Here is a 12,242-nt window from a genome sequence, read left to right on the forward strand (position 1 = left end):
TGTTACTATATTTAATATTTAATACAAGAAAAATTCTTTTAATAATAAGTGAAATTGAGTGAGAAATGAATATTGAAATTAAACTTTGACGAGAGTGTATATTATATTATTATATATATGATATCTTTACTTTTTAATAATTTTCTATCGTTAAAAAAGAAAAATCACTCTTTCTATAAAAACACTCTTCACAATATCGTTACATTAACCATAAATAAAAGTTTATTAACTTATATAAAGTATCTGATAAAAATAAAATATAAAAAATATAATTACGAAAAGGTAAATTATATGATAAAAAAAAAGAATAATATGAGTCACGCTGACTCAACATGACGTGTCACGTCTTAACCACATCAATATCCCCCACTCCTATAAATTCAAGTCCATGCACCTAAACCATTCACCACCAACACTACTAATAATCACTGCTCATTAAAATTATTCTTCTCTCCATTCACTCCCAATATACACCCAATAAACACTGTTATGCCTCTCACAAGCTTTCGATGATATATTTTATATAGGTATACTTCATTGTTTCTAGTTCTTGTGATTTGTCTTTATATATATAATTTTGTTATATATATATATAGTATACTTACCTGTGCTATATATCTATACATATATACTGATCATACACTTCTGATTTGGATTGTGGCATTTTAATTACCATCTTGTTCTAATAACGTTACGTGTCGTTAAATTTATTTGTTGCAGCTGTTCGTGGACACCGATGAATGATAATAGAACAAATCGAAGATATACGCTTTGATTTGTTTCACACCAGTTTTAATTTGATCTGCTGAGAATGATAGACGCCAAGAAGATTTTTGAATATAATCGATCGACTGTGATTTCTTTGATTAAATATGGCTGCCGAACTTTTAATCCTTGATTACATAACTTTCTCTTATATTTAAAGATAAGTTAATTAAGGAAATAAGCTCTTACAATTTCGCTATAATAAGTTGCTTAGCGAATAAAGAAACAGCCATATACTCGGGGAAACTCTTTTTATCTATATGGAGAATGAACATAGGTTTTGATTTCATTCTATGTTTCTTCGAATTTTTATGTAAGTTTTAATATATTTTTTTTACTTTATGTAATCTATCAAGAACAAAGTTATGACTTGTAAACATTATGTATATAAGATAAGAATTAAGATCGATGTCTTGAAAATTCAATAAAATTGATGACCACATTGTACATTTGTATACAAGCTAATATGTATCTAAATATAATGATCAAATGTGTGAGCATGTTTAAATATTTTGGAAAGCTCTGCAAATTATATTTATGATTTGATTATTTAATCTTTTAATTTTCAATTGTATATAAATTAATCTAAGTTAATCTCTCTAATAATCTTCTCATAAAATATCCTTTTGCTATATTCTCGAAAGGTAATGTGATATTCATATTAGATAAACAGAAAACACTTTATTCTATTAGCAATTGTAGTATAGAATTGGTGTAATAATACTAATTAGTATTATTGGTCAATGAAATTATTCTTATTAAATACGAGGAAAAAAAGGGTCAAACGTAATCTGTTGGTTTTATTATTTTTCCATTCTTAAAATATTCTTTTAATAAATCCAAATTAAAGTAATAGTTAGCCAGAATCTAAAATATATATTTCTTTTCAATAAATATAGTTTATAAATTGTTTAGGTACCAATGGATTCGACGTATTGATTAAAAAGGTGAGACAGAAAGTCTATAATTTACAATATAACTTGGAAAAAAGAGCAGATGGTGTGATGGGTTGCGTTCACCTACAAATTTGATAGCCTACGGAGATAAGGCAGCGCTAGTAGTTACGGAGGGGCTACGGCAGAAAGTTGAAGATGAGGATAGATTGGTAAATTCAGAATCAATTTTGAATTAATGGAGTAATGACAATTTAAAGCTCAATCAAAGGAATTCGGGCACGAAACCGCAAATTTATGGCGACATTGAAGGCTTGGCTGATTTTATGGGATTGGAAAAGAGCAATGAAGTGGACTCTGAGCTCACCATTCCCTCGAGCTATAATTGCATTCACAATGGGCTAATAAGACGGAAAAATATTGTTAAATGCAAGAAAGTTACTGAACGGGCCAACAATGCTATAAACTAAAAAATAGTGTATTGGACTAAGGAGGCCTAGTTTTACCAACATGTGAAAAGCTGGGCTCCGCTGCTGGCTATCACTGGGTGGACTGTGAGAAAGTGGGTCGGGTGGGCTGCTCCAACGGTCAAGTCCTTGGACCGACTCACCTTCAGCGCCGTTAGGAAGACCTGGCAGAGTGGAGGTCGATGGCAACACGATCGGTGAGGGAGAAGTTAGGGGACGCCGAGTCGCTCACGCTGAAGATGGTGAGGCACAACGTCTCTTGGCGCGAGTGGAGGTAGTGGACTCGTAGCAGAGCGACGGTGCCAAATGCGATGAAGAGGAAGCCTGGGTCGCACTCGACGATGGAGATATCTCGAGACAAATGGTGATCCTGGGCAAGGCAATCCCTGGGCCTGCTAGTAGTGCGCTGGGGATGCGCGCCATTGATGGTGTGATGATAGCTGGAAGAGGAGCCAAACCGGTGGTGGCAGGGGCTTATATGTTGGTGAAATAGGCTGTTAGGGTGGAGGGGGTGTGACGATATTGGAGGAGGTACCAGGGGCCAAGGACGACGTGAACACAGTGGTTGACGACGAACACAGTGATGTGGTCGATCATCAAAATGGTGGCGGTGCTAATGTAGATTTAGCGATCGAAGGCCAGGGAATTAGCTCGTTTAGCGACAGAAATAGGCTGGTACAGAATTTGGAAGAGGGTTACAGTGACATAGACAACCATAAAGGGAAACAAGGGCATGCCAATGACGACGAGGCAGTAGTAATGAGTGTGCAACATTGGATGAGCACTGTTGGAAAACTAAAAGACTTGGGAGCTAGCGAAAGAATCAGGAGCAATGCTGATTAATGATGAAGATGACATTATGGCTATCCTCCAATAATAGAATGAAGAAATTGCCCAGAAAAGAAGATTGGCAAAACAAAAGGTTAAAGCAAGAAAGAGCAAACCCAAACATCACAATAAGGCGTGTAATAATAATTTAAAATGATTGTTAGCTCATAGAATGTTAGGGGGTTAAGGGGTGATGGGAACTTGAGAATGGTGAAAGAACTTAAGAGTAAACATAGATTAAATATGTTAGGCTTGGTAGAGACTAAAAGACAGTTAGTGATAAGATTTGACGTTTTGAAAATATGGGAGAATAGTGGTGCAGGGTGGGAATATGTGGGGTCTGATGGTGCATCTGGCGGGTTGTTGTTAATATGGGATCATGGTCTCTTTAATATAAGAAATTTCTATAAAGGTGAAAGATGGCTATGTGTGGAAGGGGTTCTTTTGGAGAATTCTATTGACTGTGCTTTCTTCTTGGTTTATGGTGCTCATGCTAGAGATGGAAAACTTGTTGTGTGAGGGAAGTTGAGTTACGTGGCTGGATTGTGTCCGGCCGCGTGTTGTTATCCGGGGGACTTCAATGAGATTGTACAGGTGGAAGAAAGGCGAGGCACAGATAGCTTACCTTTGTCAGTACAAGATTTTAAGAATTGGATAAATGACATGGGTTTGGTGGACTTGCCAATTACTGACCGTAAGTTTACATGGTTCAGAGGACAATCCTGTAGCCTTATTGATAGAGCTTTAGTTAGTTTGGAATGGCTTGAGGCATTTCCAGAGACTCACTTGAGAGGTGGTCCATGGGGATCGTCTAATCACTGCCCTATTATAATGGAAGATAAGAGGCTAAGGAATGGATCGAGACCGTTCCGAAGTCTACATTCGTGGTTTACTCATGAAGAATTTCTAAGAATGGTGAAGGAGGAATGGCGAGGGTTAGGAGAGGTACAATTCACCGATAAACTCAAGGCGTTGATGAGTCCATTGGGAAGATGGCATAGAGACAACTTTGGGGATATGGACAAGAAAATTATGAAGTTTGAGGAAGAGATTAAGAAGATTGAAGACATGGTCGGTAATGGGCCGTATGATGGGACAATGGAAGCAAGAAGGAGGGCACTAGTTACTTGTTGCAAGAAATGGTGTGTGAGGAAAGAACTACATTGGAAGCAGATGTTGAGGTCGAGGCATGCGAGGGACATGGATAAAAACACGAGATATTTCCACAACTTAGCTTCTGCAAGAAAGAGGAATAATAAGATTGATGCTCTGGTTATTAATGGAAGATTGACAAGGAATCAAGCTAGGATTAAGATTACTATCACGAAATTTTATAAGGACTTATATCATCAAGAGAAGTCGCCTATGGTGGGTTTCAGAGATAGTCTAGTGGAAAGGATTAGCGAGGAGGATGCTCTGGCTCTAGAGATGTTACCGACACCTCAGGAGGTTAGAGAGACAGTGTGGGATTGCGAATCTTCCAAGGCTTCAGGAAGTGATGGCTACAACATGAATTTCATTAAGAAGTGTTGGAGTGTTGGGATGAAATCGGCTCGGAGTTCACAACAGCGGTACTGGGCTTTTTCCAATCTTCCAGGTTGCCACCAGATGCCAATGTCACTTGGGTGGTGCGGCTCCCAAGTTTACTGGTGCTAAGAAAATCAAAGATCTGCGTCCGATAAGTATAGTGGGGTGTGTGTCTAACATAATCTCGAAGTTGCTGGTTAGGAGAATGAGAGATGTTATGCCAGGGTTAGTAGGCGAGACGTATAGTGCGTTTGTCAAGGGTCGGAAGATTCATGATGGGGCCCTCATCGCATGTGAAACGGTTCAGTGGATCAAACAGAAGAAGAAGGGTGCAGCAATAATAAAAGCTAGACTTCCAGAAAGCATATGATAGAGTCAAGTGGAGTTTTGTGGACCTTGTATTGCAGAAGATGGGATCTAGACGAAGATGGAGGGGTGGGTTATGGAGTGTATCAGTACGTGCTCTATGTCAATATTGATAAATGGTTCGCCATCCAAGCCGTTCAAGATGGAAAGGGGCCTGCGACAAGGTGATTCCCTGTCCCATTTTTGTTCGTACTTGTTGTTGATGTCCTTCATATGATGATTGAAGAGGTGGTGAGAAACGGTTGCATATCGCCACTACTGGTTGGGCGAGATTATATTGAGTTGTCGCATCTCCAATTTGCAGATGATGTTGTTTTATTCTGTCCCCCTGAGGAAGAGACCATCAAGAATTACAGGAGGCTGCTTCGTTGCTTTGAGCTGATGTCAGGTTTAAGTATTAACTTTGATAAATCAAGCTTGATTCCTATTAACTGTGGTGAGCAGTGGATACAACGTATGTGCAGTGTGTTGGGTTGTAAGCAAGCCACTCTTCCAGTTAAATATCTGGGCATCTTGTTAGGAGCAAACCCAAGGTTGGTTAAGACGTGGAAGCCAATAATAAATAAAGTGGAGGAAAAGCTTAGTCTTTGGAAGGCCAAGGTACTCAATATGGCTGGTAAGTTGGTACTCATCAAATCTGTGTTGAATAGTCTTCCAGTTTATTATTTGAGCTTGTATAAGATGCCAAAGGCAGTCGCAGAGAAACTGATTTCTTTGTAGAAAAGGTTTCTATGGAGTAAAGAGGATGGGAAGAATGGTATGACTCTGCTTAAGTGGGAAGTGGTGCAGGCTCCTAAAAAGTTAGGTGGGTTGGGAGTTGGGAATGCTATGATACGAAATACAGCTCTTCTGTTTAAATAGTGGTGGCAATTCTCTAAGGAGGAGTGCCCGTTGTGGAAGAAGGTAGTCTGTTCCTTAACAAATTGAATCCAAATGAGCTTCTATCCTCACAGGAATTACTTGCTCGGGGGCTCCGTAGAAGGATGTGTGTCAGCTACAGTTCAAGAATCAAGAAGTCAGGCAGAAGATGATTACTGGGTTATCCATGGAAGTGGGTGACGAGAGACGAACTCGATTTTGGGAGGATGTCTGGATTCATAGAGGTCATTTGAAAGATTGGTTTCCAATGCTCTTTTCGGTTTCAAACCAAAGAGGATCAGTGATAGGGGATTGTGGGTTTTGGGATAGGTTAGCTTGGATATGGAATTTTCAGTGGAGGAGAGAACGTTCCAATGGGAGTTGGATCTAGTGAACCAGCTCCACCACACTTTGAGATTAGTCAAACTTGCACATGGAAGAGAAGATAGAGTGGTGTGGAAATATGATAAATAAGGAATTTTTTCTACTAACTAATTTGTGCAGGTGTTGCAGGTGGAACTGGTCCCGGAGGATATATCAAGTTACAGCTTTACTAAGAGTATTTGGAAAGGTCTTGTTCGACCTAGAGTGGAACTGTTTGTTTGGTTTGCCCTGACTGGCAAGGTAAATACAAAGGAGAGACTGAGTTAGTTTGGAGTTATTCACCAAGAAGATACTTTATGTGTAAATGTTGTTGAATACGGCCACAACTTGTTTCTAGGCTATAGTTTTTCTTGGCAGGTATGGTGTGCTTGACTATCATATGTTGGTATGCAGTGGGTTCATTAAGGTACGATAAAAGAGCACTTCCAATGTTGGACTGAGATCTCAAATAGAAAGGAGGAGGGTAAGAGAATAAGAGACGGATAGTGTGCTTTTGTGCGATAATTTGGAACGTATGGTTGGAACAAAACCGGAGGATTTTTCAGAACAAATGAAAATGGGTTGCGGAGATTATCAACATGTCCTTTCTGAACTACAAGGAGTGGCTAGGTGCAGATCCCTTCTATTGTTGATGGCAATGCCGAAGATGACAAAGGGAGATCTATTCTTGCTTTTTGTTTGCTTGTTCTTCTTTAGTTAGTTGTTTCCTATGGTGTTGTCCTTTTTGCTCCACTTGTTGTGTTGAGCTTCTCTTACAAAAAAAAAAAGAAAGAATTTGACTAAATAATTGTAGTCTACAAAGTATGAATATTTTGCTGAGTTACTGTATGTATGTGTTTGACACATTTTAGATATGACACTTATTACACTCGTCTGATACACGTGTCTGTTGTGTCTAACTGTATCTTAATAAAAAGTAAAAAAATTTACTCCAAATACACTTAAATACACCTAAATACTATTACGTGTTAGAGTTTTCAGTATTATATTCTTAACATATATTTTTGAAATAAATTTATAAATAATATATAATTATATATTATTATTTATTAAAACAAAAAATATTTTAAATATTTTATATAATTAAAGTAAAATTTTAAAAATAATTAAAAACTAATTTATATTTTAATATCAATAAAATATCAAAATATTATTACAATTTATTAAAAAATATTTTATATTTTATATATATGCGTGTCTATGTGTCGTACAAAATTTTAAAATTCGTGTATCAACGTATTTCGTATCGTGTCGTATCTCGTAAATCATAAATTGAAGTGTATATAATTTACTGTCAATGGGTTCATCTTCACATATATATCCCAAAAATTAAAGTTATAATAAATGTAATAACTTTAAAATGTGTGTATATATGCGCGCGTACATGTGTGCGTGTGTGTGATATTTTTTCACTTGTTTTATTTGACTTTTTTTTTCCAAGATAGTAATGTATTCATTTATTAGTAAAATCAATACAAAAAGTTGGGAGGGTCCTACATTAGGACATCTAGCATAGACTAAGTGGGATACTCAATTGAAATGATTAATAAAGTTAACAACTTAAAAGAGAGATGAAAAGGTTTCAGCGTCTTCGACTCCTTTGGAATTCTTCTACCAGTTCCCTGGCTAATGTGCTAATAAGGTCAAGGGTGCTTTCCTTATTTTCAAAAATTTTGAGGTTCCTATCTAGCCATAATATCCACATAATTGTTGCTGCCAGTGCCATACGTTTCTCCATTCTCGTCCCCGACGCAATTCTTCCACTAATTTTAACCACCACCTCGAGAGCTCATTTCCCCCATTTGTTCCTTGCCTCCACCAATCTCCGAATCAAGCTTTCTTCCATGTGTGCATTACCTGCGGACATTCAATTAAGCAATGGGTAATTGTTTCTTCCAAGTCTGGGCATCTGGGGCAGCTTCCATCTATGACCAAAAACCTACAGTGGAGCTTTTGTCGCACAGGGAGGCCACCATGAAGGGCCTTCCACAAGAATACTCGCACTTTTGCCGGGCATTGAAGCTTCCACAAGTTTGTCCAAAGGCTCTTTTGTTTGCAGATTTTGGGAAGTTGTTCTGCTGGTGGATGGTAGAAATGGAAAGCCACCTGGTAGCCGGAGGCCACCGTATATTGTCCTTTTGAGTCGCGGCTCCAAGTAACGTAGTCTTTCTCAGATTCTTCTATTTGTGTTTGCATGATTGCTAAGGCTATGTCTGCTTTGAAATTGTCTCTGATGAGTTTTTCATTCCATTGCCTGTTGTTGTTGAGTAATTAATTTACCCATCTTAAATCTGATTGAGAGTTGATTTGTTGATGGATTGAGATTGGGTTGAATAGTTCGAGCCATGAGTCCTCATAAATGTTGATTGATATCCCTCTGCCCACTTTCCACCTTACGCCTTTATCAAGTACTTTTCTACCTTCCAATAGGCTTCTCCAGGCCCATGATGGGTTCTGTCCCGGTTCTGCTTTTAGAAAAGATGAAAATCTGTAGTACTTATTTTTGTATATCTTGCTCACTAGAGAATTAGGCTTTGTTAATAATCTCCAACCTTGCTTAGCCAGCATAGATAGGTTAAAGGCTTTTAAATCTTTAAAGCCTATTCCTCCTATCTTCTTGTCCCGGCAAACTATGTCCCATTTTATCCACCTCTGTTTTCTTTTCTCACCACGCTGCCCCCACAAAAAATTCATGATTTTCCCCTGCAGCTCTTCAACCATGGTGTCAGGGAGTTTGAAACAGCTCAATGTGTAGATTGGGATAGCTGTGGCCACTGCCTTTATTAACACCTCCCTTCCGCTCACTAACAATAAAGATATTTTTCAGGATTGCAGTCTCTTCTGTACTTTGTCCTTAATGTATGCAAACGTCTATTTTTTGGACCTATGTACCACTGCTGGCAGTCCTAGATACTTGTTTTGATTGCCCACGTGAGGAATTTGTAGAGTATGTGCTAATGAATCTCGGGTTTGAGCTGGGGTGTTTGAGCTAAAGAACGCAGAGGATTTATTTAAATTCACTAGTTGCCCACTAATGTCTCCATAGACTTCCAAAACCTCAAGTAATCTCTGGCTTTCCTGTTGTGTCGCCTTACAAAAAAGAATCGAATCATCTGCGAAGAATAGGTGGTTGATTTTAGGACATCTCGGATTAAGTCTTACACCAGATATTTCTTGTTTCTGTTCTCCTCTGTGGAGTAGATGGAATAACCCTTCTGCACAAACTAGGAAAAGATAGGGGGAGAGTGGGTTGCCTTGACGCAATTTCCGGGATGGTTTAAACAAACCATATGGTTGACCTTCCACAATAACAGAGTAGTATACCGTAGTGACATATTTCTTTATCCAACCGATTCATTTATCACAGAACCCAAGTCTTTCCATAAGGTCCCAGACAAAACACCATTCGACTCTATCATATGCCTTGCTCATATCCAGTTTAACTGCAATTTCGTAGTCACCATGACGCTTGTTCTTTAAATAGTGCATAAACTCATGAGCTATGAGCACATTATCGCCGATCAATATGCCTTTAATAAATGCACTCTAATTGTCACTAAGACACTGATGATTCCATTGAGGACCCCTTCCATCCAGTGAATTAAGATTTTGGAGATAAGTTTGTAGAACACACAGCTCAGGCTAATTGGTCTTACTTGTGTCATGTTTTCTGCGTTCTGTGTCTTGGGGATCAGGCATATCTGGGTATGGTTCATGGCTCACAGCATTTTTCTCCAGCAAAGAAACTTGTGGCTGCATCAATTACATACTTCTTGATTATCTCCCAAAAGTGTTGGAAGAATTTGGCTGTGAGCCATCTTCTCCTGGCGCCGAGAAGGGATTGATGGAAAAAGTAGCTGTCTTGATCTCTTTCTCCGTTACTCTTCTTGTAAGTTTTTTATTTGTACCCTCATCCACCTTTTTTCTCATAGATCGAAGTTCAATATTAGCATCTCTAGGATTTGAGGTTGTGAAGAGATTCTCAAAGTACTCCTGGGCTATCTGAGCTATTTCCTTTGGCTGTGATTTGTACTGTCCTTGACTATCTTGCAGTATGTTAATTCGGTTTTTTCTTATTCTGTCCTGAAATTTTGTATGGAAGAATTTCGTATTCTGGTCATCCCATCTTAGTCATTGGACTCTTGATTTCTCCTTCCAATATCTTTCTTCCATCGTATAGGCCTCAGTCAATTCTTCTTCTAGCTCCAGAATTTTCTGTCTATCCGTCTCTCTTCCATCTCCTTTTGCTGTCAATTTCTCCTTTAGTTCTACTATGAGTTTTTGGGAGTTGTTTATGCTGGATTTTTGCCACTCTACCAACATATGTCTACATTTTTTTAGCTTGCAGTGTAATTTAAAGATTGGGGACCCTTCTATTCTAGTTCGCCATGCCTCTTTTACAATATTTGCTACTTCCTCGCTCTCACACCATCGTTCTTGGAATCGGAACCTTCTTTTTGCTTTTCTCACCTCACTATCAAAAACTAGCAATATTGGACTGTGATATGAGCCTGTATCCTCCAAGTGGTGAATGGAAGCTCTCGGGTAGCTGTTTCTTAGGGAAAGTGACCCCAAGCCTCTGTCTAGTCTTTCACGAATAAGATGATCCCCGAATTGCCTATTGCTCCATGTGAATTTCCTCCCTACATATCCCAAGTCAACCATCTCACCTTCATTAATGAAACTATTGAAGGAGTTCATGGAGGAAGTCGATTTCATTCTTTCCCATTCTTTCTCATGAAAATATGAGATTGCATTGAAGTCATCAATTGCCAGGAAAAGTTCATCTGTTTTTCCCTTTAATTCTATTATTTTCTTGAATTGTTCAGCTCTTGTGTTTTTTTCGGGGTTCAAATGTTGTAACTTTCCATCTTTTATGTAAAATTGGATTTGCTCAAGTGAAAAGGATTAAGTAGTCTTCTGTGTGCAAAATAGTTACCTCTACATTATCCTTCCAAGCAAGAGCAAGGCCTCCTAATATGCCCCTCGGCTCTACACAATAAATTCGCTTAAAACCAGCCTTGTCACAATGCTCTTTAACTACCGACGTAATATTTTTTGTCTCACATAAAAATATTACCTTGGGAGAATCGGATTTACAAATCCCTTTCATGCTGTGAACTGTCAGGGAATTCTCCAAACCCCGATAGTTCCACATCATCATCTTCATGGGCACGCGGGTGCCAATTGTGGGGTGGCACCTTCTCCTTCTATTAGATTTTTCTCTTTTTCTAGGCATTGTCTCTTGTGATTACTTGGGATTTTGAGTTCTTGTGATCTTCTTTTAGCACCTGTCACCTTTATGAAGCTTCTTCTAGCCAATTGTTTTATTGTAGGCCTTTTATTCTGCTGCTGTCCTAATTATGTCGCCCCAAAAACAAAGTTTGTTGGTAGGTCTTCTATACTTCCTTTTTCTCCCTGTATTTGGTTATTGGACATCTCTTGCATCATCTCAGAAGTTCGTCTGTAGCATGCAAATTCTTTAACAGGAATAAGGGATTGTGAATTAGTGTTACTCTCTACCTCCTCATTCTCGCCTTCGCATATTCTTCTTCCTGCAGACTTCATTGAGAGAGTAGAAAGCTTGTTTATGAGATTCCCTGGAATCGGTTGTTGTGGTCTAGAGTGTCCACTTTCTTCTCCTGTACCTGTGTTTTGATCCCTGTTGTCTCTCACCATTGTTCCTCTTTTTTCTCCTTGGTCAGATTTTAGCCAATCACCCCATTTTTCTTCTTTAATTTCTCCTCTAATTGAATCTTCAATCTGGGTCGTACATCCTCGTGTTTCGTGACCTATGTATCCACAATAGTTGCAAAAATTGCCGATTCTTTCGTATTTAAGTGAGACCTCCAGCACTTTTTTGTTGGGACCAGCAATCCTGAGTGTTCTCTTAAGTGGTTTTGTAATGTTAAGACTAGCGTGGACTTTTACGATACAATTCTCCATGCCTTTCACATAGAAGAGGTTAACGTCCAAGACCTCCCCAAAAGAACTTCCCAATTTTCGCCCCAGTTCTTTTGTTTTGTAGTGCTCCGGTAATCCCCATATTTAAATTTAAATTGGGACTTTTGAAAATTCTGCATCTTTTATAACTTCATCATCCCTCCACCATTTCAGATTTAATATGTAATTTTTAAATAGCCATGGTGCTCCT

General features: G+C 38.5%; 1 protein-coding gene across 1 annotated transcript; it reads left to right on the plus strand.

The window, feature by feature from the left end:
- Positions 1-3,616: 3,616 nt before the first annotated feature.
- LOC107468415 (uncharacterized) lies at positions 3,617-5,014 on the plus strand. Its single transcript, XM_016087698.1, has 2 exons — positions 3,617-4,524; positions 4,888-5,014. Exons 1-2 carry the CDS (start codon positions 3,617-3,619, stop codon positions 5,012-5,014), a joined length of 1,035 nt encoding a protein of 344 aa, XP_015943184.1.
- Positions 5,015-12,242: the final 7,228 nt, after the last annotated feature.

Source organism: Arachis duranensis, chromosome 10 (assembly GCF_000817695.3).
Source record: "Arachis duranensis cultivar V14167 chromosome 10, aradu.V14167.gnm2.J7QH, whole genome shotgun sequence".
Taxonomy (NCBI): domain Eukaryota; kingdom Viridiplantae; phylum Streptophyta; class Magnoliopsida; order Fabales; family Fabaceae; genus Arachis; species Arachis duranensis.

What these genes read in the sequence shown, in the direction of transcription:
- LOC107468415 (XM_016087698.1), top strand. Translation starts at nt 3,617, where the DNA reads ATGGGTTTGGTGGACTTGCCAATTACTGACCGTAAGTTTACATGGTTC. An exon ending in GCTCGGAGTTCACAACAGCG is followed by an intron (nt 4,525 to 4,887) that starts GTACTGGGCTTT and finishes CTTGTATTGCAG; the next exon opens with AAGATGGGATCTAGACGAAG.